The sequence below is a fragment of the Rattus norvegicus genome, chromosome 11 (assembly GCF_021556685.1).
Source record: "Rattus norvegicus strain SHRSP/BbbUtx chromosome 11, alternate assembly SHRSP_T2T, whole genome shotgun sequence".
Classification (NCBI taxonomy): domain Eukaryota; kingdom Metazoa; phylum Chordata; class Mammalia; order Rodentia; family Muridae; genus Rattus; species Rattus norvegicus.
Genome location: NC_141544.1, coordinates 66,231,267 through 66,257,841, shown reverse-complemented (window position 1 = coordinate 66,257,841; position 26,575 = coordinate 66,231,267). Strand labels below are relative to the sequence as shown.

The following is a 26,575-nucleotide window of genomic DNA, read 5'->3' as shown; positions in this document are numbered from 1 at the left end:
TCCTGGGACACACCCTCAAAGGAATGATTCTGATAGGTTCAGCTTCATAATTTAGATTTCCAGAAAATTCCTCAATAAATTAAAGATTACCTTTTTTTGGGGGGGGGAAGGGGGCTGTCCTTTCCTTTCTTTCTTATTTTATTTTTTATTTATTTACTTTTAAAGACTCTGTAACCCAGGCTGAGTGGAAAAGTTTGTTTTTTTCACTTTTTCTAGGTCTCCTGTCTCAGACTTGGTAGGAACTGCAAGGGATTTAGAGCTTCAACTTGGAGGTTTAAAGCCTCCATGTTTCCTGACTCAGCCTTCCCTGCACTGGGGTTTACTAGCATGCACCACCCTGAGGGAGGGAGGGTCTTTCCATATCATCCAGTCAGAACTCTAGGTCATGACCCTCCTGCTTCTATTTCTGCATCCGGAGCACTGAGGTTACAGACATTCGCCAGCAGGACAAGCTTGAAAGTCTACATTTTTAAAAAGGAGGAGGGGGGCGGGCTTTTGATTTACTTGAGAACTCAGCATTGAGCCATCAATTATCTGCTGAGACCAAGAGAACTGATAAAATAACTGTCAAAGAGAAGAGGGTGGAGAGAGGAGGAGGAGGGGAAAGAGCTCAATTGGACAACAGGAAGACAGGAAGTAGAAGGAGTCATTTACCTATAAAAGAAGTCGGCATCCATTCAATTGCCGCCTTTGTCTTCTCCCAAGCCTGCCTGAAAATGTCATTCTTCGGCCAGGAGACTTACAACCAGGTAACTTTTCTTTCTAAGAGAATTGATTTTCTCTTGGGAGTTTCTCTTTTACTCTTTCTAGGTCTCCTGTCTGGCTTCCCAGGAACTGCAGGGGTTTAAGGCCTTAATCTTGGAATCCTCTCTGCTTGTTAACTTTTTTTTTTTTCCTACATGCTTGACACTGCATTTCCTGGGAGTAAAATGGAACTGCTTCCTAGATAAAGTAGTAAATTGTCCCAGCAAGGAGTGCTGTACCTATGGTAAAAACCTATCGCAAAGGTGAGCGAAAATTAAGTGGAAATTTTTGATAGCTTAAGCATTTAAAAAATGAAGTTTTTGTTTTTGTTTTTTGTTTTCCTCTAAGGAGAAGTAGCCAGTTCAATACTGCTGATGCCTGGTTGGTGGGTTTCCCCATCGGGGCTTGTGTGATTCTAGGCTTGATAAGGGCCACTGTACCAAGCTAGAAGACAGAACTGGCCAGGCCAAGGCATCACTGCTTTTAGGCCTCATCATGATCATTTGACTTGGGGGTTTGTTTTTGCTTTTTGTTGTTGTTTGTTTGTTTTATGATTGTTTGGTTTTTCCAGACAGCGTTTCTTTGGATGTACTGGAACTTGTTCTGTACACCAAGCTGGCCTAGATAGGCCTGCTTCAGCCTCCCGGAGGCTGCGGTTAAAGGCATTTGCCATTACCCTACTACTGGGTTGTTTTTTACAGTAACAGGAGCGGGTTTGTGTAGGGAGAACTCTGAAAAGGCGCTATACAAATGGAAACAGAAATTTTCAAGTTTGAAAGTACAGATGTTGAAGAGATTTCAATGGGACAAGGGAGGGGAGTGGACCAGATCTTCAGGAACTTCCTCAAGGAAGCGTCACTCCCTAGTTAATGCTTTGCTTTTTTTGAGACTTAGGAAGTCCTTCCACAGTGGCCTGGTAGTTCCTAGCATCCTGCTTCCTTAGTCTTTTTCTGATTTCAACACTAAGTCTCTGGCGATCATTGAATCCAGCAGCCTTGCCTGGAAAGTAAGCAGAATCCCCCACTGCTTCTTTTTGCAGAACCAATCTGAGGGAGACTTGGATGAAGAAAGTCTGGTTTTAACGCTGGTCCCATATACTGAGGAGACAACCACAGAATATCCTACGGAATTAAATGATTCAGAATTAAATGATTCGGAATTAAATGTTTCTTCAACCATAGACCACAAACCACCAGGTATCATCAAACTTAAGAGTCCTGGAGAAACTAGTGTAGGTTTGAGATGGATTTCTCAGTAAGACTTTGGGAAGTCAAAGAAGAAAAAGTACACTGTTTTGATACAAGGATCATTTCGTTGCCTTGGCTAGCCTGCTGATTTCTAGACCAGGCTGGCCTCAAACTCACAGAAATCCTCCACCTCCTCCACCCTCCAACACACCTCCAGTTTTACCTCCCTGGGGCTGGGGTTAAAGGCATATACCACCATATCAGGCAGGCTTTTTTGTTTCTTGTTTGTTTTTAAAGAGCTCTTAACCGGTTAAGACTTTGGGGTTTATTTTTGAGTAATTTTCTCCCCTCAAGGCAGAGTTTCTCTGTTTAGTCCTAACTGTCCTGGAACTCACTCTGCAGAACAGGCTGGCCTCAAACTCAGAAATCTGCCTGCCTCTCCCTTCAAAGTGCTAGGGTTAAAGGTGTGTACCACCACATCTGGCTTGCTACTGGGCTTTTTATTTAACTGAGGATGGACTGAGCTCCTGATCCTATTGCTTCTAGGCTGTAGGTGCTCCCATTATATTCGTTTGACACTAAGTGAAGTTTTATCCATGAAACCCAGACGCCTCCTGCAGTACGTGTGCCTCCCAACTGAATGACATCGATAGTCCTGATACATGATAAGCCAAAGAGTTTGTTTCTGTAGTTGTCGTCGTCAAAGCCAATTAAACCAGCAAACAAATATGCTTAATATTCTTAAGCGCACCTGCCTTTTAATCTCAGCTCTTGGGAGGCAGAGGCAGAGGCAGAGGCAGCGGCAGCGGCAGAGGCAGATCTGAGTTTGAGGCCACCTTGGTCTACAAAGCAATTTCCAGGGCAGTCAGGGCTACATAGAGAAACCCTGTCTCCAAAACAAAACAAACAAACTAGACAGAAAAAGGGAATTTCAGCTGTCTAGAATGCATACTGGCAGATAAAAACATGATTAAAATAAGAATTTTATTTAGAATTTAGAATGTAAGTGTGGGTTACTGTCCCGGGTCTCCTATTTTAAGGGGTGTGTGCTCTTGGTCAAGTGAACTCCTCAGTTTTTTTCTCTCATAATTGGAGGAAAACAAAAAGAAGCTATCTTTATGTACAGGGTGGTTTATGAGAGTAATTGTAAAGCAGTCACCGGATGCTATTGCTTTCTTCCTATTCTTTTCTCAGTCCGCTCTCAGGTGAGGTATGAGGGAATCAAACATCCTGCAAGAACCATATTAGGCACCTGTCCTCCGCCCACCCTGCCTCCGATTAATGAGGTGTCCCGGAACACTCTTCGGGAGTGGTGTCGTTATCATAGCTTAAGTACGGATGGCAAGGTTAGTGCCTCCACTTGGACCCCTGTTACATGGGCTGAGTATGGACAGTTTGGTCATGTTTTAACTTTATTTTTATTTTTTTTTTATTGATTTCCTTAGAAAGTTGAGGTTTATTCAAGACTTTGGAGACATTCATATTCAAAACAAGAATGTGTAAGTGATGGCTATGATGATGGGGTGAGGGTGGGCTCTCCCCGTGGGGTGAGCTGTTTCACTGAAATTGTTCTATGTAATCTCCCCTTGAAGGCAGGGTTACTGACCTTCGGGAGAACCAAATGTGTGGTTTGAACTCAGATGGCTGGCCCCTACCTTTAACCATTTTTATTGTGTTTGTTTGTTTTTGTCTGTTTTGTTTTTGTTTTTTTGGGTTTTTGTTTTTGTTTTTTTTTGTTTTTTTGTTTTTTTTTTTTTTTTGAGACAAGGTCTCCTGGTATAGCCCTGGACAGCCTGGAACTCAGAGATCCATCTGCCTCTGCCTCCTGAGATGAAAGATGTGAACCAGCACACACAGCAGGATGTCTGGAATGGTCTCTTAAGTGTCTTAGGCTGGCCCTCAACCCTGTGTGGCTAAGCAGATACGAACTGTGAATGCTCTATCTTCTACCTCCCAAGTCCCTTGATTACACGCATGAGCCATCGTTCCTAGCAGTAAACTGCTGAGGCAATCCTTTACAGTGTGGTCCTCCTGCCTGCCTCAGCCTCCCCTGTCTAATCGCTGGGATTACAGGCCTGCATCACTCTGACTCCACATGTATAACGTTCGAATGTAGTCCAGTAAGATTATTTCGTATTTAGACCTACCCCAAACCCTCTGAGACAGCAGCAGTTTTCCATCTCGATAGGGTTTTTGTTGCTTTCAAAACTGGGTATGGGAGGGAGCTGGGCATGACACACTCCTAGCATCCTAGAACTGGGGGTGTGGGGGCAGTAGGGTCTACATACAGTTCAAGGTCTTCCTCAGCCACACAGTAAGTTCTAGGTCAATATCGATGTCACCTCGAGATAACAGCTAGATGGGTTGCAAACTTCAATCCCAATACTTGGGAGACTGAGGCAGGAGAGTGGGCCACAAATTCAAGGTCAGCCTAGGCTACAAAATGAGACCAAAACAAAAAACCCAACCACAAGCACAAAAAGGAACAAAACAAATTCCCCCAAACAAAGGAGTGATTGGGTTCTTGTAGTTCAGCCTGGTCTTGAACCTGTGATCTTATCTTGATCTTTTTTGTGCAATGCGTGCATTTTGTACATATGTGCACATAGAGGCCAGAAGGAGGCTTTTCGTATCCTATCAGTGTGTCTACCCCTTTGTGGTGCTCAAGTTTTCTCAGCTCTTCTGAAAGCCAGCTAGCACCAGCAAACCTGCCTCCTTCCCCCCAGGAGCTATAGTAATAAGCATTCTTGGGGACACCCACCTGATTACACATTGTTGCTGGAATCCTAACTCCAGTCCAGTGATCATCCCCAGTGAGCCATCTGTCTAGACCAATCAGTGCTTTTGGTTTTAACTGCCAAAATATTCTCCCCTTTGAGAACCAACACTGTAGGAGAAGTAGCGCTTCAAAAATGGTGAAATTTGCATATCAACTCTGAGCACTTTTGAATACTCGTGAATTCCATTTGCAGTATATTCCCAACACACCTCTTGAGGCCAAAAAGCTGTGTCCCAAGAAACCGAAGATGGTCTTCAGAGGAATTGGGCCTCCAAGCAGCTGCCAAAGTGAGAAGCAGGAGAATGGTGTAGTGGAAATTCTAACGTCAGCTCAAGGCTCCACATTCGCAGCCTGGGGAAGAATTGCTATGAGAGCTGCTCAGTCTATGTCTGTGAATCGTTGTCCTCTTCCCTCTTCTGTGGAGGCCTTTCTGCCAGAAACCGTTGGTAAGACCTCCCTAAAGATGTGAATGTTACTCTTTTATAGAAGCATGGTTAAACTCTGAAGACTTGGTTAAAGTCTGAAGAGGTTCCTGTGGTAGGGTGGTACATATGTGTAATCTCAGCACTTGAGAGGTGGAGGCCGGCAGGTGGGTAGTTCAATGTCATCCTTTATGATGATGTCAAGGGCAGCCTGCTTAATCAGAGACCACATTTCAGAATGAAGTGAACCTAGAATAGTGGTTCTCAATTTTCCTAATGTGCAACCTTTAGTATAGTTCCTCATGATGTGGTGACCCCTACCCATAGAGCTTATGTTGTTGTTACTTTATAACTGTAATTTTGCTACGGTTATGAATTGTAATAAAAATATTTTTGGAGATAAAAGTTTATCATATGGGTCGAGACTGACAGGTTGAGAACCACTGATGTAGAGGATAAATATGACTCACATAAGACTTCATTTTTAAAGTTTGCTTTGCAAAGACAGGTGGATCTCTGAGTTCAAGGCCACCCTGATCTACAGAGTGAGTTCCAGGACAGCCATAGTTACACAGAGATATTCTGTCTCAAACAAAACAAAATTCTGGATGGCATAGCTACACAGTTTCATTGTGTTGGAGTCTTCTATTCCATCAGTCTCTAGGTCAGGACCTTGGCACCTTAGAATCGCTTTGGAGAGTATCTTGAAATCAGATCCCTCTAGGATCATTCTTCAGAATTATATTGGCTCTCCATCTTCTTTTATGCTCCCATGTGATTTTTTATTTTTTGAAAGTTTGGAAAGTATATTGAACCTCAGGTTTGCTTTCGAGAGAAGAACTGTGTTTATAATATTGATTCTTTCAGTGTAAGACCATGGTGGGGGGGGGGGGGTCCTATCATTTCACTTTCTTGGTTTCTTTTGTTCCAAAATATGTATGCATGTATGCATTGAAGCAATTGTGTATGAAATTTTTCCTATCAATCATGGCTCTTTTAGTCAGATCAGTGCAAGGTAGTATACTACAGATAAGTGGACTCTGAGTTAGAATACTTGTGCCAGTTCATTGGAGAAAATGGTATTTAATACCATAAATACTGACTACCTCCACTGTTACAGGGAAAGCAAGGGTTTGTTGGGGTTGGCTCAGAGGGAAAGTCTTTTGTAGAATTCTTGAGGTCCTATATTTAACCTCCATATTGAGGAAAGAAAGAAAAGAAGTATTAAGGATAATTCTGTAAAGTGACTGAGAGGTTCCTGTAGTCAGCAGCTGTCATCTGACTGGTTTTCCATGCCTTGCTCTTAATTTATCTTTTTCAAATACTTAGTCTTTCAGTGCACATTGCATAAAGAGTTTTTATAGTAGATGAGCTATCAGAAAATGCATTTGACTTTTAGCCAAATGTAAGAGAGCAAATTCAAGAGTGGTTTACTGAGAGGTGGTGGGAGTTGCCTTGATTTTGCTGTCTGTTTGCTTGTTTCTACTCAGGAGTCAGATGGTGTGTTGTCCATGGCAGGCAGTGCCCTGCAGATAGAAAAGGCTGGGTTCGCCTGCAATTTCATGCTGGTCTCACCTGGGTTCCAGATACTCCCCAAAGGATGAATTTTCTCTTCCTGTTACCAGCCTGTGTTATCCCAGAACCAGGAGTGGAAGATAATTTGCTATGTCCTGAATGTGTTCACAGGTAACCTCTTAGTACCTCTCTAGGCATGGGAAACTGAAAAACAGAAAGATGTCTAGATGAATTTCTGAATAACTGAGCAGAAGCCTCAGAGCAACCACCTTATTTTTCTAATTTCCCATTTTGGTCAGATGAAAATAGCTAACAGAATTCACAAGTGTGGCTTTTTCTCATAAGTCTGAACCATGTGCCTGACAAGTGTGGAACTTAGACTGTTATTAGGGGTTAGGAATTTAACTCAGTGGGCATAGTACTTACCTCACTTGAATATGAACCTGGATTCCATCCCCAGCACAGTATAGAATCTGAGGTAGAGGCCAGCCTAGGCTATGTGAGACAAAGCCCCAAGGAAAGTGTACATTGGTCTTATAAATATTGTGAGATATTTATCTGAGATATATTTATTTTGTTGGTTTACATCACTGATTATGTTTGAGGACACAGGCATGTCACAGCCATGGTACATGTGATTCACAATAAAAAACCAGGCCCTCATGTTCCCTGGTAACAGGCACATTTACCTGACAAGACATCTGCCAGCCCTGAATTAGACTTCAGAATTCAACATCTGTCCATGAGTACAAAACAACTTTCTATGCTTTGAGAATATTTGGGCGCATGGAATATGTGAACTCTGAGAGTATAGAGGCAGCCTTAAGTGTAGCTCTTCCTTCATTAATCCTAGCATTCATGAAAACCACCTCAGGGATTCCAGAGATGGGTTCCTTATTGTTTTGAGTCAAAAGGTCTAGACTGGCTTCAAACCCAACAGAGATCCATCTGCCTGCCTCAGCTAGTGCTAGGATTAAAGGTGTGTGCCACCACAGCCAGCTTTAATCTTTGTTAAGGGAAGACTATGGAATCTTTAAAAATTTTTTCTAACATTTGTCTTACAGCAATAATAAGCTCATGAGAAACTTCAAAATGAGGAGCGGTAAAATGAGGAGCGATTCAAAGAAAAATGCCCCACCACCAAATATGCCACCTTAGACAATGTCAAGATTTTATTTCGATCTGAAGGGAATGGAAGAAGCAAAGAAAAAACATTCTGTGTTCCCTCGAATGGCTAAAAATTCTGGACATCGGTCTTCAGAAGCCCCTCCTCCTATCTCTTCCAGCAGAATGGAGACTCTGCAGACAAATCAGGATCCATTACTGTAATAACATTCTGCCGAATGTTAACATCTGTGGCATCTCCTCATGGCCTTGTGCTGGATTTGCTAAATGCTTAGCTATCTGAGAAATGATATTGTTTTAGTGGGTTTGTTTTGTTGTACTTTTTTAAATAGATTTTTATGGTGGGGTGTTGGGGAGCAGTTTCAAATTAGGAAAATAGAAAGTACTTTTTATAGTTTTTTTTTTCCCCTTGATTAAGGCTTTATCATGTAACTCTAGCTGGCCTGGAATTTCTAGGTAGACCAGAAACTTGTCTTCCTAAGTGTTGGGATTTACATGCTTGTACCACACTTCCTAGCCAGTACTGACTAGTCAATATATTATTGACTATAGTATAGAGTTCACTGCTTGTGCTAAACAATCTTTAACTGTTGACAAGTGTCTAGAGTGCCATAAATTTGAAATCATATAGTATGCTCCCTTTCAGATTGGCATTAGGAGTAGGTATGGGAGAAATATCCATGTTCTCGATTGATTTTTTTTCCTTTAATGCTGAGATCCCATTGTCCAAGATGTGTTTTATGAATTGATGCTATACTGGTGGACACCTAGTTGTTTCATGACAGCGTCTCTCGCAGCACAGGCTGGCCTTGAATATATTTTTAAAATGTATTACTTTTTTTTTTCTTTTCTTTTCTTTTTTTTGGAGCTGGGGACCGTACCCAGGGCCTTGTGCTTGCTAGGCAAGCGCTCTACCACTGAGCTAAATCCCCAACCCCAATGTATTACTTTTTAAAATGTATTTCCCACAGTGGTCACACTCATTCTCATTGTCTTCTCTTATTGCACGTGTAGCCCCACTAATCCCTCCACTGGGGCCACTCACATGGACTTGACCACAGAGAGCTATTCGCTGGTGCACAGACAGCTCACCAGCAACTAAACTGTGATGGCTCTCCATGCCAGTAGCTTCCCGGGAAAAGCAAGGCTCCCACGAACCCCTTGCCTCTCCTTGGCTGAATGGGCTTGGTTTATCCTTGGGACTTCATTTCCTAAGTTCTGAAGTATACCACTGTGTACAGTGCTGGGCATTTAACCCAAGGCTGTGTGCATAGTAGCAAGTCATATACCTTACTTACACAGCTACATTCTCAGCTGTAAATGTGTGGCAGGGATAGAGACTCTTTGTCGAGCCCAGGCTGGCCCCCCAAATTCACAAACATGCCTCAGTGTCTGTTCACTCATGCACATAGGACTGAGAGTTGCATCTTGTGCCTTTGGCTTGTTTTTAGGAACTCATTGTGTAGCCTAGGTTGATGCCAAGCTCTTGGTCTTGCCTCTGCTTCCCATATCGCCAGAGTTAAAGGTGCCCAGATTGCAGGCATGCGGCGGTGATGTATTGCTGGCATTAAACTGAGTCTTCCATAGCTTTGGGTGGCTTTAAACTTTCCTTGCAGCTAAGGGTAACTTTTGAGCTTCTGATCCCCTTTTTACCAACCTAGTGCTGGCATGGGTATGTACCACCATTTCCACTATTATGAAATGTTCCTAAGGTTTTTTTCTGTATGCTATTCAAGCACTTATATATTGGGCTATATCCCCAGCCTAGCATTTTACATTCTGTTTTTTGAAATAGGGTCTCATTCCAAACCAGGTTGCTCTCAGATTTATGTTGTAACCCAGGCTGGACTTGGAACTAATTCTCCCTCAGCCTCAGTGTTCTCATACAGAGTGACATGCATAAAGAGCATAGATGTGTACAGATTCTGCAAGACCCAGGACCTAGGCAGTGGAAGCTAGAGAAGGAGCACAAAGCCATCCTTATATATGGTAAACGGCAAGTTGAGGCCAGATTGCCTCAATCTTAGAATTTTGGGGTCACATGAGAACAAACAACAAAAGAAAAAAAGAAAGGAGAGCAGAACCAAAGAAAGGAGGAACTCAAGAATCATGTGAGGGACTGGAGAGAAGGCTGAAGTTAAGAGCAATCACTGGCTACTCTTCCAAGCGTCTTGAGTTCAATACCCAGCAACCGCATGGTAGCTTATAACCATCTATAATGAGATCTAGTGCCCTCTTCTGACCTACAGGCATATATGCAGGCAGAATGCTGTATACATAATACTTTTTTTTAAAAAGAATCATTTGGACATTTAAAATGGAGGTAGAAGGTCATAGTTACTCAAGCTTTCAGTCTGCCTCTGAGTTTAGAATTGCAATGTAGACACCCAGGCACCTGTCTCCCTCTCCATGCAAATTGAAATATTGTTACATTGTTGAGTTCTGCGGATTGGTACAATGGATTCCTTTTTCCTCAAACTACCCAGAGGCAGAGGCAGCATAGAGTCTTGCCCTGATTCTGCCTCCCATCCCCAAAATCAGGAACCTGTGACTGCATTGGTTATACTGGATAATCTCAAGTCGTTTTTCCATTTCAAGGGCTTCAATTTTCAGAGCCTGGTGGCACAAGTTTTTAATCCCAGAACTCGGTTAGCAGAGGCAGGCCTTTCTCTTGAATTGTAAGGCCAACAGAGATCCTTTCAGGACAGCCAGTGCTACTCAGAGATACCCTGCTTAAAAAACCCGAAAATCTAGAGCTTTAATTTAATCAGATTTTCCAAGTCTCTTTTGCCCTTCTCAGGAACCAAAGAATAATTTAGAGGAAAAGACATCTTAAAAATCACTGTCTTCAAACAATTCAGTCTCAGAATTTACAGAAAGTGCCTACCAGAACTTTAGGAACCAAGAAAGAAACTTCTCACAGTATAGGTCCAGAAACTAAGCAGTGGTTGGTGTTATCAAGGTGGTCAGAAAAATGGGTGTTTTGATGAAAGGAACAGCATAAGATAAGACCTGAGCACGGGGAGAATGAGGTTTGTTTCAGTAGCTCTGATGAGATCAGGGCTATGCTCAGTGCAAGGAGACAGTAAGATGATCCTATCATAAACCACCACGCCCCCAGCCCCTGGTTAATTTCTGTTTCTTGTATCAGGGATAAAATCAGGCCTTGTAAGCAACCTCTGTACTGACAATATTCCTGGGCTCTAATCCATATGAAAGCTGTTTAGTCCCTAAACAGCCCAGTTTGCTATCTACTTTTCCATCCAGCCTACATTGTACTAAGCACCACTCAGAATGAAAGCGAAGCGTGTAGAGCCAGATGTGGTGCCTGACTGTAATCCTGGCACCTGGGAGGCAGAGGCAGGTAGACATCTTTGTGAGTTCCAGGCTAGCCAGAGTTTCAAGGTGAAGTTCTGTGTCTGAAGAAAGGTGAGGATACAGAAGCATGAGGTTGGGTATACACATGTACTTAGTCATTTTGCCTAGACTTGAGCATCTTGAGACAGAATCTGTGTTTGTGTGTGTGTTTGGGTGGTGGTGGTGGTGGGGGCTATCCTGGATCCAATCTCTTTGCAGACAGTCATGTTAAAAGTAAGACAATATACAAATGCATTTCATGATAGCGATTTCACTCCTTTCTAATCTTGTTTATGTATATGTTTGTCTACATGTGTGTGGAGTCATCACAGAGGCCAGAAGAAAGTGTCGGAGCCCCTGAAGCTGGAGTTGTAGGTGACTGAGAAGAGGTGCTTAATGTGGTGCAGACAACCAGAACTTGGGTCTTTTGTAAGACCCATAGGAATCAGTTTAACTACCTGGGACTCCCCTTATTCTGGACTATGCAAACATCTCTTTTAATAATGCATTTAAACAGCCTAGGACCCTCACTCGCACATATACCTCTTTCTGAACAATGTACCTAACAATATGTTAGCAATCTAGACACCCCCCCCACTTCCTTTGGGGGGCTCGTACACCTCAAAGGTGTGTGAAGATAAGAGGGTCAATTTAGGGGAGTCGGTTTTCTCCTACCGTGTGGTAACTGGGGATCAAATTTAGGTATTATCCTTGAAGGAGAAGGCATTCGTAAGCATAATGCTTCCTTGTGTACGTACCTCATTCCCTTTACCTGTTGGACTCCTGAGCTGTTTCTATTTTCCAGCTTATTGATGTAGTAAACATGTTAGCATTCTGCTTAAGCTCCACCCCCACAGTTATCTGGCAACAGCCAGCTATGCCTGACACTGTGGTCTTGCTCTCTTTATTCTTCCCCACTTCCCCCTTTGTCCCTTCTCTCCTCGTTCCCCTCCCACTTCTCTCCACGTGCTCCTGGCCTGCCTCTACGCCTTTTCTACCCTCTCTCTGCCCTACTGCCCTCTTAACTCCACTCCCCATGCCCTGAATAAACTCTATTCTATACTCTACCACCATGTGACTGGTCCCTGCTGAGGCACCCCTTTCCCCCAGAACATAATCCTCCCCTCTATCTTTTATAAATACAACAAAACACAAATGGTTTATTGACATAAAATACTTCAGGTATGATGTACTCAAAAGCAGGATACCTGGGTCATCTGGTTTTGGAGTTTGAGGAACCCCCATACCAACTTTCATAGTGACACAGACTTATGTCCCCAGCAGCAGTATATAAAAGTCCCCTTTCCACCCTCCTGAGCATTTGTAGTCGTGTTTCTTCTGGCGGGTAGACATTCCAACTGTGATGAGTTGCAAGCTCAGTTTAGTCTAATTTACATTAGCCAACTGGCGGAAGATGGTGAAGTCTGCTTCAAGAATTTATTGAGACACGATTGTAAGGCCTTTTGTTGTAATTTAACTTTGCATTAGAAATATCGCTTGTCTTTTCAATGGTGTATTTCATCAAGATGGTGATTATACTGGTGTATTTTGTGGTACCCAACCAGGCTGTTAATATCTGTAATTCGTGTTCCATGGAGAATTCTACAAAGGAAGTCTATGGGGGCAATTATCCCTTCACTGATAATTTTGATAATGTAGCTAAAAAATTAGAGTTTTCTTAGGCTAATCCACATGGCCTTGGTTCTCTCAGCTATTTCCTGCCTCAACTACTATTTTCTCCAAGTGATCATTCAAAGGGTAATTCTATTTCCTGCTGGGCATGGAGACTAATGCCTGTCATTTTAGCACTCAGGAGGTGAGGCAGGAGGTTTACTGTGTTTGAAGCCAGGTTGGGATACAGTGAGATTACTACACCCCTCTCCCACCCCCAAATGATAATCATTCTATTTCAGGAATCCTCTTTTGGGTAAATAGCTTCTTTTGGTGGGGTGCTTATTAAATATATTTTAATGTAGGCTAATCATGAAGGCTAAGAAAGAGATTAAAATGAATGAAAGACACACCTGAGAATGTGGGTTTAGTGTCTCTGATAGTTTCATGAATTGCTCCTGATCCTCCTGCCTCAACTCACTGAGTGATGAGTACTAGGGTCACATGTGTAATCCATTACACCGATTTTCTGTGGTGCTAGAGAGCCCACCCATGGCTTTGTGCCTAGTAGCCAAGTGCTCTAACAACCAAACTACACCCCTAATACTCCAAACTCTGTCTTTCTACTCTGAAATCTCAATCATCTGGCTTTCTGAGACCCTTCACATTGGACGCCATTTAAGTCTTTGAATTGAACACCTGGATTCCTATGCTGATTTAATTCTCAGAAGCTGACTCAAGTTTGATGTGGTGGAATATGCCTTTAATCCTTGCACTCAGGGTTGGAGTAGGAGGATCAGGAGGTCAAAGCTGACTGCACAGAAAATTCCAGTTTGATCTAGGCTACTAGAGACACTACCTTAAGAATGAGAGACAGACAGAAAAAAACGCCTTCAGCTGGTCTTGTAGTGCACACTTATAATCCCAACATTTGGGAAACAGGCAGGAGAATAAGAGTTCGAGGCCTAGCTGGGCTGTAGATTGAGACCTTCCTTCAAAAATGCAAACAGCTGGGCGGAGGTGGCACTCGCCTTTAATTCCAGTGCTCTGGAGGCAGAGGCAGACAGATCTGTGAGTTCAAGGCCAGCCTGGTCTACCGAGTGAGTGCCAGGACAGCCAGGGCTACACAGAGAAACCTTGTCACAAACAAGTCAACTCAAGTAAAGCCTAGTATTCAGTTCTTAAAATCCCATTTCATTTGGAGTTGGCAAAGATGTGCTTCCAAGAAGACTAGACACAAATTCTTATTGAACTGAGTGGTTATGGCACACACTTTATCCCAGTACTTGGGAGATAGAGGCAAGTGGATCTCTGAGTTCAAGACCAAACTGGTCTACAAATTGAGTTCCAGGAAAACAGAAAAAAAAAAATTGTTATTAATCTTTTTAACCATTTTTTTCTTTTGCTGACTGGATTTTTTTTTTCTCACAATATATCCTGATTATGTTTTCCCCTCCCTTTACACCTCCCAGTTTCTTCCCACATAATTGTTGAGACAGGATCTCATTCTGTAGCCCTCTCTGGTCTGGAAATCAACATGTAGACAGACTGGCCTTTGGCTTCTGAGATTACGAGTACATGCCTCAATGCCCAGTTTATCATTTTAAAGAAACCAGTGGGGCTGGAGAGATGGCTCAATGATTAAAGAGCACAGACTGTGCTCCTATAAGTCCTGAGTTCAATTCATAGCAACCACATAGTGGCTCACAAGCATCTGTAATGGGATCCAATGCCCTCTTCTGGTGTGTCTGGAGACAGTTAAGTGCACTCATACAAAATACATAAATCTTTTAAAGAAAACAAAACAAATTAGTAGTCTGATGTCTTCTGAGAAATGCTGCCTCATAGTTTTGAGGAATACTATTGAGGGCAGAATTACAATAAAACATTTCTTATTTATACCACCTGGCTGACCCACTCTCAGAAAAACAAAAACGTGTACTTTCTCTCACATGCACATCTTTTAAATGGGTTTAGTTGTATCTATGTGGATGTGCCTGTGGGAATTTGCATATGAAATGTGGGTTCGGATGGGTTCAGATTGCTGGGCGGGGTGGGGGTGGGGGCCCCTGAAGCCTGAGATCCAGGCTGCTGGGAGCCACCTTGTGGATGGTGGAGAGAAGCAAGGCCATTGCAAAGGTGCAGCTGGTTGGCTTGAAAGTGGGAAGGGGGTTGCTGGGGACAGGAGGATGGGTGTGGGGGGTAGACAGGGACGATGCTGGGCAGAGAAACAACAAAAGCATAGCTTGTGTGAAAAATGGCACAATGCAACTTAATTCCTTGTAAACTAATAATTAAAAATTGATAAATAATAAATAAAAAAATTAACTACAAGCACAGTTATATATTCTTCAGCTTTCTTTTAAGTGTGCTGGTGCTAAAACTCCATTGGCGTGTGAGTGACAGGCAGGTTTGCACACTGTTTGGGGACTTTAGAGTCAAACTGGCACTTGCTATTCATGTCTTTGAGCAGCCTTGGCTGTCCTGGAACTAACTGGTAGATTTGTTTTTTGTTATTTTAATTATATGTATGTATGCATGCATACATGCATGCATATAGGAATGCAAGTGTCCACAGAGGCTGAGGAGTCAGATTCCCCTGGAGCTGGGGTTATAAGACCATGTGAGCCACCTGATGTGGGTACTGGGAACAGAACTCAGGTTCTCAGAATAGCATGCGTTCTAAAACAGAGTCATCTCTCAGCTATATTCTTTCTCTTTTAAGATGATATCTCTTTCTACATAGCCATATTTGGACTAAAATTTGCTATGAAGACCAGACTAGCTTTGAATCTGTAGCAATTCTGCTGCCCATACCTTTCTGTTTTGTTGTTTGCTTATTAGGGACAGGACGTCTCTTCTTAGTCCTGGCTGTCCTGGAACTCACTATGTAGACCAGACTGACTTTGAACTCAGAGATCCATCTCTTGAGTGCTGAGATTAAAGGCTTGTGTCAGAACACTCAGTCGTTTACTTTTTATTGGTACAGGGTCTTCTGTAGCTCAGTGTGGCCTGGACCTCATTAAGTAGCAGAATTGGACCTTGGAATTCAGATCTTCCTGCTTCCACTTTCCAAATGTTATGGGAATAAACATCAGAGATGAGCACATCATAATGTATCACTTCAGTTTCTGCAACCATAACATGGGTCTCTCTCTTTTTAGTGTTGCTGATATCCCATTATCTTCAAGGCCACCAAATATTACCAACCTTCCTGGAAAGTTGTACTATGTTACATGTTGTAAAACTCACCCTCCCTTGAGGTGTCAGGGTGTGTTGGTACACAGGGAGACCTCACCCTTCTCAGAGAAGAAGGGGACAGAGGGATGGGGAGGGGCTACGCATGTGGGGGGACTGGGAGGAGAGGTGGGGGCTGCAATAGACGAACAAACAAATAAATAGAAAAACCCTCACCCTCATTTCCTGAGCCCTTTACCCATTGAGAATATGTTTATTGTTTTAAACTGTGTTATATCTACTAATCTCTTTCAGGTGCTATGCTAACATTTGTAGTAGACATTATCTAAGAATACAGGCAAAAAATGTATCTTCATAGGAGAAATTTGCTTGGTGTGTTAGCATACCCCTGCAATCCAAGTGCTTAAGAGGCAAAGGGTCTTTAGTTTAAAGCTAGCTTGAGGTACATAGGTTCAGGCTAGCTACGGCTAAATAGTGAGAGCTTGTTTCCAAACAACAGGACAAACAAACAAACTAACATTTTTCCCCAAAAGAAAGGAAAGAAAAATCTAAAAGGATAGAAAAAAGGGTATTGTAATAACTCGGCACAGGCTAGGTCAAGTCAGGTATGGTGGCACATGCCTTTAATCCCAGCATTTGGGAAGCAGAGGTAGGTGGATCTCTGAGTTCGAGGCCAGCCTGGTCTACAGAGTGAGTTCCACGATAGCCAGGGCTACACCGAAAAACCCTGTCTCCACCTCTCCCCTCTCTATATACATTGCCCCCTGAAAAAGATCAGGTTAGGTTTGGGAGTTAGAACTAATCTACTGGATAGTTCATTATTTAAATACACACACACACACACACACACACACACACACACACACACACACACACTCAGAGGGTAGGGGTAAGGGGAAGGGAGAGGAGTGCCCTGTTAGCTTCCAAATGGACTCTTGGAAGAATTAATCACCAATGATAAATGTTCACTGGACCCCAAGAGCCAGATTCATTGTGCTATTTTGAGCAAATGCTATTCGTCAGTGTCGACCCATAATAGCACCCATCTGTTATGCTGTTTGAGATCTCCCCATGAGGTCAGCCTAATGACCTGCTTGGCTCCAAATGACCACAGCCCTAACAGGCCTGTGACTATCACCAAATAATCTTCTTCAACCACTGCTTCACCCTAACGTAAGTACGGTGTTTCTTCTTTCCCAAGTCTGCTTACCAGCCCTCTTGGAGAGAAGAAAGCATAGGTTTTCAGTGTCATCCACTACTGAACACTAACAGGGTATGCACTTTGTAAACACATTGTTTGCATCGTTAGCAAGGCAAAGATACACGGGCACAGGATCTCAACTTTAAAGAGCTTCCTTCATGGTTATTCCTTTTTCTTCTCTCTCTCTCTCTCTCTCTCTCTCTCTCTCTCTCTCTCTCTTTCTTTTTTTGTGGGCGTGCGAGGCCTTTCATGTACCGCTTGTCCACCCTCAAGCTACTGTGGACCTTTTCTGTCACTACTTGCCATCTACTGGAGCCAACGCTTTTTGCCTTTTTTAAAAAAAAAATTTATTGGATATTTTCTGCATTTACATTTCAAATGTTACCCCCTTTCCCCCTCTCGCTGCTTCTATGAAGGTGCTCCTACTCCCACCCACCCACTCCCACCTCAACACCTTGGTGGAACTGAGCCTTCACAGGATCGAGGGCTGCTCCTCTTATTGATGCCAGACAATGCCATCCTCTGCTACATATGCTGTTGGAGCCAAGGGTCCCTCCGTGTGCACTCTTTGGTTGGTCATTTAATCCCTGAGAGCTCTGGAGGGGGATGGCGGGGGTCTGTTTAAGGTTATTCTGGACAGGGTTGGGGATTTAGCTCAGTGGTAGAGTGCTTGCCTAGCCCTGGGTTCGGTCCCCAGCTCCGAGACAAAAAAAAAAAAAAAAAAAAAAAAAAAAAAGAAAAGAAAAGAAAAGGTTATTCTTAACAATAGAAATATCTTGGAAATTTTACTGTGAGTCACTCACCAATTGATGTTCACTTTGTAGATTCAGTACCTAGGGAAGGTAAAAGTCATACAGTAGGTGACAATACTGTGTATTGAAGAGGAAATTAGGAACTTGGGGGTAAGATGGACCAGTGCCAACACTGGGAACCTGAGCTGGATCCCCAAGAGCCACGTGGTCAAAGGAGAGAATTCATTCCCTCAACTTTTCCTCTGACTTCCATATTCACTTGGTGGGGTGTGCACTCCCCCAATCAATAAATATACTAATACTAATAAGACCAAATTAAACAGTAAGATATACTGAAGATTTATGAGAATCATATTTTTGAGGCAATTATAACTGGTTTTATGGTCATGTATAAATAACCTGGAGTAACGTATTTTTTCTTAAGGTAATAGCTCATGTGTGGCAGAATATCTTCTAATGACTGATCCTACCAACTCTAACTCGCAAATGTTAGCATTTGTACACAAATACTCCACATTCAGCTTGCTGTTGTTTGGGCTCCGGGGATCAAAGTTTGTGTGACAAGTGCTTTTACCCAGTGAGCATTTCCCCAGCTCCAATTTTTCCTACTTAAACATTTAATTTGGGATCTAGAGAGATGTCTCAGTGATTAAGAACATTGGAGTCCAATAAAGTTCGCTGCACCCTCAAAAGACTCAGGATGGATTCCCATGGTAGATGGGAACTGTCCACGACTCTAGGGCCAGAGGTTCTGATGCCCTCTGCTGGCTTCTATGTGTACTGCATGAACATAATAGCTATGTAGGGACAAAATTCTTATAAAATACATACATCTTTAAAATCAATTAATTAACTAGGTTTTGAGTGTGCAAAACAATGGTTTTCATTATGACATTTTAACTTTTGTATATCATTGCGATGGTTTGTATGAGTGGCACTGTTAGAAGGAGTAGGTATGTCACTGCGTGTGGGGACTATAAGACCTTCCATGCCTGGAAACCAGTATAATGCTAGCAGCCTTCAGATGAAGATGTAGAACTCTCAGCTCCATGCTTGCCTGGCTGCTGTGATGTTAATGGACTGAACCTTTGAATCTGTAAGCCAGTCCCAATTAAATGTTGTCCTTATAAGAGTTGCCTTGATCATGGTGTCATAGTCCATATTCACCCCCATCACCCTTTCTTGTCCAATTCCCTCATCATCTAGTAATAATTTATTCTTTTCCGTTCTTGGGACTTTCTGGTTAACTATGGGTTTAACCAATCTTCCTCTTCCCCTTCCCACCCCAATGCTTGAACCAAGAGACTCTGCCACTCTGCAATACTACAAAAATATTCTCTCATCCTTAAATTTCTATCTATCTATCTATCTATCTATCTATCTATCTATCTATCTATCTATCTATCCATCCATCTATCTACCATCCATCCATCCATCCATCCATCCATCCATCCATCCATCCATCTACCATCTGTTTTTGTAGAATGTGATGGTGCTTATCATTAGTCACAGCACTCTAGAAGCAGAGTAAGGCAGATTTCTGTCAGTCCAGAATCAGCCTAGATACTTAAACTGTCTCAAAAACAAAACAAAATGGGCTGGAAAGATGGCTCAGCAGTTAAGAGCACTGACTGCTCTTCCAGAGGTTCTGAGTTCAATTCCCAGCAACCCTATGGTGGCTCACAGCCATCTGTAATGGGACCCAATGCCCTCTTCTGGTGTGTCTGAAAATAGCTACAGTGTACTTGTAAAAATAAATAAATCTTTAAAAAGAAGACAACAAGAATTAAAAAAAACATAATAAATAAGAAAAACAATATTTTTGAGGTAGGACCTTACAAAGAAAGCTATTTAGGCAGGCTGGCCTTGAACATGCAATCCTTTCAAGTAGCTGAGATTATAGTTGTCCACCAGTAGGGTAAAAATGAGGTGGCTGGGTGTGGAGCAGCTATATAGTAGGATCCTGTTTCAAAACAATAAAGAGAGAGAGAGAGAGAGAGAGAGAGAGAGAGAGAGAGAGAGAGAGAGAGAGAGAGAGAGAGAGAGGGAGGCTGAGATACAAACACAGAGAGAGACAGATACAGAGAAACTAACTCTTCCTTACCCAAGTGTGGGCTGGGCTTATTCAGATGGTTTTGGTTGGTCCTATTTTAGTCAGACAGCCGTCTACTCTGAGAGAGCAGCAGTCCTAAACAATGGCACAGTGAGTAGTGCTGCACACATGGTATCAGAAAGAAAGGAAGGTCTTTCATCTTAATCTTTTACAGGAGTCTCACGAGGAAGAATCTGTTCTTCTGGCCTTACTGACCCAGGACAGTCAGATTTTGCTACTCTGTACCCACATATTGTTTCCAACCTATGTTGGGGGGCAGACATTGCTTTCAATGCCTTCCTGCATTCAGCACACGGCCTTAGACCCAGACAGCACATGCCACACACATCGTTTTCAGTCAGGAATATGAATGGGTCATGAAGAAATAGGCAACACAGTACGTCAGAGGCTGGGCATTGAGTGGAGCTTGTAGGAGTGGATTTCATTGGAAGTCCAAAGCATAAGCATAGTAAGACTGATTGCAATATTGTCCACAGAGGTCAGTTAATTTTGAGTGGGTTGAGTACACAGTATGTAAGCAGAGCAAGTGCATAGTTACAAACAAGCTCAAAGCACTATTACCTTGGTTACAGGTTGAGTGAAAGCTTGCTTTATAAAGTCAAGCTTTAAAGAGCATTTCTCAGAAAAACCATGTCTACAGGGGTATCCAGTTGGTGGGCGGAGGGAACAGACAAGTTGTTCTCTGTTCAAAGACAGACAATAAATAAATAAATAAGCAAGCAAATAAAAGCAATAGTAAGAGCACTTCCTCGGTACTCTCAAGATCCAGGGAGAGACTGACAGAAAGACAGCCCCATGAAATCAATAAGGAGTTATGTTTAAGACATTAAATTACTACTTTGTTATTTTAAACTATTTATTTATTCATCTCATTTCATTTTATAATTTTAAGCTGGTAAAAACATAAAATGGCCAAAAATATTTAAAACAAGCCATTTATCCTTTTATCCCCCTTCTAGCAGGATGCCTTCTGCTTGACATGAATTATGAAGTAAGAGAATCCTGCTGAGACAGGTGGCTGAAGCAGGCGGTGGTGGCTTATGCTTTTAATTCTAGCACTCAGGAGACAGAGGCAGGCGGATCTCTGAGTTCGAGGCCAGTCTGGCCTACAGAGTGAGATCCAGGACAGCCAGGGCTACACAGAGAAACCTTGCCTTGAAAAATCAAACAAACAACAGCAAAAAACAGATTGGTGCTTGTGCTGGTCGTACTCTTGGGCATAGAATCTGGGTGGAGCCATCTGCCCAATTGTTTGGACTTGGTCCTAGGAATAGGCAGTCCTGGTATGGGCTAGCCTTTGCTACTGTACCCATAGTCATTCACTGTGTCTGTCTTCGGGGCGGCAGCTTACTCAGAATCCTGGGCACAGGGCACTTACCTTCTTTTCCTAATGAGATGGCCAAAAATGTGCACAGCCACGTGGATGGCCACATACTGCCTGAGGTACCATTATTGGTTCAAACGAACACTACTGGGCTGTGGGAGGAAAGTGCGCCATGGTGCTGGTAGCAGGCCAACAGACGGAGTCCAGACCATATCTTGAACCCAGTTGCTGTCTCTGGCTTCTGCTCCTCCACTCGGTATCCTCCCTGCCTAGCTCGATGAGCTAATGGTATAACTGATACTTACCTTCACTTTCCACTGGCCTTCCAGGAAGTAGGTCAGCAGGGAGAGCTCAGCCCTATCACAGTTCCTGGTAGCAAACATTTGGTCATAGTCACAGAGGTGGGTGGGTGGTGGGTGGGGGAGGGGTGCGCAGTGTATAGAGCTTGCTGAACACTCATGTCCGCGTGCACATGGGTCTTGTCTGGGTTCCATTTTCCTCCTTCCAGATAACAACGTTCTCTTTACAGGAGTAGGAAGCCAGGATACTGCAGTGCATGGGATAGGCTCAGTGACTTGCCACCCTGGCCCCTTTCATTGCTAAGGACAAGGATGAGGATCCACCCCCTGCTACATGTGGCAGATGGTGATGAACCTGTCTGATGAGCAACTTGCCAGAGGGAGAGCAAAGTAGTCCATCAGTGCTTCATGAATCCTTATAACAGCCTTTTATTTATTTATTAGATATTTTTAATTTACATTTCAAATATTATTCCCTTTCTGGGTTTCCCGGACATAAACCCTGTATCATATCCCCCCTCCCTTCTTCTATAAGGGTTATTATGGTTATAATACTCACACTCTGTTACCTCAGTGTTCTGAAATTCCCACGCTTACCACTCACCCACCACCTCCTTACCTTACTCAGGACTCATTAGCTTAAAGGTTTGCTGACAGTACTTTGCCTAGTAAATCAGCTGCTCCCCTCCTTGTACTTTAAACATTTGAACCTGTGTTTCCTACAAAGAGCCTGCTCTGAGAGCAGACTAATAGCTCAATTAGGCTCCTAAGTCTTTTGTGGTCCTGAATGTCCACTATTAAGGTGTCCATTCAATAAACTGTTCTTGCTTAACTAAGATCAGTGTTTGTGTGGTTTGAGTGGCAATGTCCTAAACCCCAACAAAGAGATCCTTTATTAAGCAAGGCAAAGAAACAAGGTGGCTGAATTAGAATCCCGCAGGACAGAAAGAGCAGCAAATAGCTTTGCAGGAGTAATTTTAAGAGTCAAAAAGGGGGGCTGGAGAGATAGCTCAATGGTTAAGAGCACCGACGCTCTTCCAGTGGTCCTGAATTCAATTCCCAGCAACCACATGATGGCTCATAACTATCTTAAACTGGATCTGATGCCCTCTTCTGGTGTGTCTGAAGATATCTACAGTGTACTCGTGTGTGTGTGTGTGTGTGTGTGTGTGTGTGTGTGTGTGTGTGTGTGTATACTCAGCTATTAAACACAATGACTTCATGAAATTCTTAGACAAATGGATGGAATTAGAAAATATTATCCTGAGTGAGGTTACCCAGTCACAAAAGAACACGCATGCTATGCACTTCCTGCTAAATGAATAATTGGCCCCAAAACTCGGAATACCCAAGATACAATTCACAGACTACATGAAGTTCAAGAAGATGAAAGACCAAAGTGTGGATGCTTCAGTACTTCTTAGAAGGGGAAACAACAAACTCACAAGAGGAAATATGGAGACAAAGTGTGGAGCAGAGGCTAAAGGAAAGGTCACCAGACACTGCCCCACCTAGGGATCCATTCCATATACAGATACCGAACCCAGGCACTATTGCGGATGCCAAGGAGTACATGCTGACAGGAGCCTGATATAGCTGTCTCTGAGAGGCTCTGCCAGAGCATAACAAATACAGAGGCAGATGCTGGCAGCCAACCACTGAACTGAGCATGGGGTCCCCAATGGAGGAGTTAGAGAAAGGATTGAAGGAGCTGAAGGTGTTTGCAATCTCATAGGAAGAACAATATTAACCAATCAGATCCCCCAGAGCTCTCAGTGACTAAATCACTAACAATAGAGTACACATGGGCAGACAGACCTATGTCTCTTGCTGCATATGTAGCAGAGGATGGTCTTGTGGGACATTAGTGAGAGGAGAGGTCCTTGGTCCTGTCATGGCTTGATGCCCCAGTGTAAGGCAATGCCAGGGCAGAAAGGTGGGAGTGGGTGGGTGGGGAAGCATCCTCATAGAAGTAGGGGGAGGAAGGAGGGGATAGGGAGGTTCCAGAAGGGAAACTAGGAAAGGGTATAACATTTGAAATGTAAATAAATAAAACATCCAATTAAAAAACCGGGATGAGTGGGTTCTGTTTTAGAATGAGCCAAGTTGGGTTGGTAGGTTCAGATTGAGCATGTTAATTAAAAATGGGGATTTTTGATTGCTGGACCTTGATGTTTTGATAGATGGACCTTGGTGATCAGCTTCAGGCACAAAGAGGTGATCAAATAAGGAACTAGACCTTGGTGGCTAGCTTTAGGAATGTGGAGTGACTAAATCAAGGGAGAGGAACTGAGGGAAGGTAAGATCTGCTGGCAACATACGTCATACTCTGGCCTGTTATAGCCCTTCATGTTTCATGCTCAGGCTGGCTTCAAACTTTTTGGGTAACTGAGGATGACTTTGAACTTCTGATCATTCTGCTTTCATTGCCTAAATATTGGCATTGCATGGTATCTGTCTGCATGTCCATTGGTTGTTGTTTGTGTTTTCAAACATGTTTTTTTCTGTTAAGTAGTCCTGGCTATTCTGGAACTTTATATGTAGACAAGGATGGCCTTGAACTCACTTGCCTATTGCTTTGGAATTCTAGGATTTAAAGTGTACCACCAAGCCTGTCACCATGCCCAGTTTTAAATCATAGTATTCATGGGCTGGGTTTGTAGGTGGGTTGATAGGATGCTTTGTGAGCATGTAGAAAGCCCTGAAGTGAATCTTTAGCATCCTATAAAACTAGACAGGGTGGTCCAGTTTCTAGTTTCCAGCACTGGGGAGGTGGAGGCTAGAAGATTAAGAGTTCAAAGTCATCTTCTACACAGGACATTTGAGGCCAGCCTAGGTTATAGAGACCTTGTCTGGAAAACAAAGATTAAAAAGTAGTATTTACATTATTGTCAAAGAAAGTCAACTTGAGGACAAAGACTACTTCCAGAGTGAAGAGGGATATATCTTACTGTTCATTTTGTCAGGAAGGCACAACAGTCAAAGGAATATGCTTTTATTTGTGTGTTATAACTTAGAAGAAGCAAAGTGGGGTGTGGTAGTGATTACCTGCAATAGCCAACACTTGGGAGGCTAACAGGGCAGAGAGTTTGTCAAACAAACAAACAAACAAACAAACAAACAAACAAACACCTATAGGATGTAAGCCTGGCAGTGGTGGTGCATACCTTTAATTCCAGCATTTGGGAAGTAGAGGCAGATCTCTTTGAATTTTAGGTCAGCCTGGTCTACAGACTGAGTTTCAGGACACAGACAGGACTACACATAGAAATTTTGTCTCAAAAAAAATTAAATAAATATGATAGGACTTGCTCTCTAAACAAAACAGTATGCAATGAGGGATGAAACATAACAATATAATCACAAAAATTTTCAATATTTGGAAATGAAACACCCAATGTGTAAATTTAGTATGAGAGAAAAATACAAGGGAAACTAGAAAAGTCTTATGTTTTAAACTAAAAGATAATGAAAATGTAAAATATGCAGATAATGGATGCTTAGAAGAAAATCTAAAGTTTCAATAGTATATTAGGAAAAAAAGCAGTTTTGTTTTGTTTTGTTTCTTTTGTTGTAGTTTCTGCAGGATTGGAAAGTTAGATTTCCAAACTTCTGTTGGCTGTGAATACTAGCTAGCATTTATATTACTGAGCTTCAGTCCCGCTTTTTTCTTTTAACTTTTTACTTCAGACAGGGTCTTATTAAGTTGCCTAGGTTGGCCTTAAACTCACTGCTTGTGTAGCCCAAGCATCTGGTCACATGGTGTTCATTGTGAGGGAGCAAAGAGTGATGAATGCTTATGCCCAGCTCACTCTCTTGTTTTTTCATGTAGTTCAACATCCCAATGTAGAGAATGGTGCTTTCTGGTTAAGAACGTTTATTTGTTTATTTAATAATTATTTTTTGTTGGTGGTAGTGGTAGCTTCTCTCTCTCTCTCTCTCTCTCTCTCTCTCTCTCTCTCTCTCTCTCTCTCTTTTAATAGTGTCCCAAGTAGCTCAGAATACCTTGAGACAGTGTCCCAAATAGCTCAGGATAACTGCAGATGATGAGACTTCAGAGTCTCAGCTTCGCTTGTGGAAGACACACTGATACACCTATCTCTCTCTTTATCTATCTATCTATCTATCTATCTATCTATCTATCTATCTATCTATCTATCTATCTATCTATCTATCTATCTATCTATCTATCTCATCTATTCCTTTACATTTGCTGCAAAAAACAAGCTTGTCTGTGCTTCAACCGGTTTCTGGAATTTGACATGCTCCCCATCCTATGAAGTTTGACTCAGACCTTGAACTTAGCCTGATAGGATGTTCTGTCAAATAATTTTGAAATATTCAGCCAAGTTCCCAAGTTCCTACACAAACAAAATTCCTCTAGAAATTTCCCACCCCTTGGAAATGCCCTAGTCTTGCAGTTTCGGGGGCGATGTAAACCTTACCAGCTTCTATGTTTCATGCCATTTTTCCCAACCCCAATTTAGGGAGATAGCCCTGTTTGCCAGAAAATAAAGCTTGTATAGTTTGACTAAAGTGGTTGGCTAATGACTCATTTGGTGGGATTAACACTGGGAAATACCATCACCACTATTTCATTCATTCACTTATTCATCTAATCATTCACAACAAATGGATTTTTACAAACATTTGGTTTTTGTCTTGCCTTGGTTATTGAATAAAACAAGCATATAAGAATCACCAATAGTGAAACTCCTTATTAATATGTTCAGCCTGAAGAGTTCTTAAGGCAATCTGTGTACTCTCTGCTACCTAACTTTGACAGATGCATTTCAGTTTAGGGTGAAATGCAAAAGGCGTCTTAGGATGCGAAGGTTTTGGGATACTTCATTCAAATCTCAGTGGCTGGCTACAACACCTCTACAGCAACTGTAGAGATTACAAGTGGCTAGTCAAACCTAAACCTTTCAGCCTTGGTGTCAGACAC

At 42.5% G+C, this 26,575-nt stretch overlaps 1 protein-coding gene across 1 annotated transcript; it reads left to right on the top strand.

The window, feature by feature from the left end:
- Window positions 1–686: 686 nt before the first annotated feature.
- Dppa2 (developmental pluripotency-associated 2) lies at window positions 687–9,845 on the top strand. Its single transcript, NM_001447422.1, has 7 exons — window positions 687–749; window positions 1,784–1,940; window positions 3,126–3,277; window positions 3,377–3,430; window positions 4,904–5,156; window positions 6,623–6,818; window positions 7,712–9,845. The coding sequence occupies exons 1-7, from the start codon at window positions 717–719 to the stop codon at window positions 7,803–7,805; spliced, it is 939 nt and encodes a 312-aa protein (NP_001434351.1). The 5' UTR covers window positions 687–716; the 3' UTR covers window positions 7,806–9,845.
- The last annotated feature ends 16,730 nt before the right edge of the window (window positions 9,846–26,575 follow it).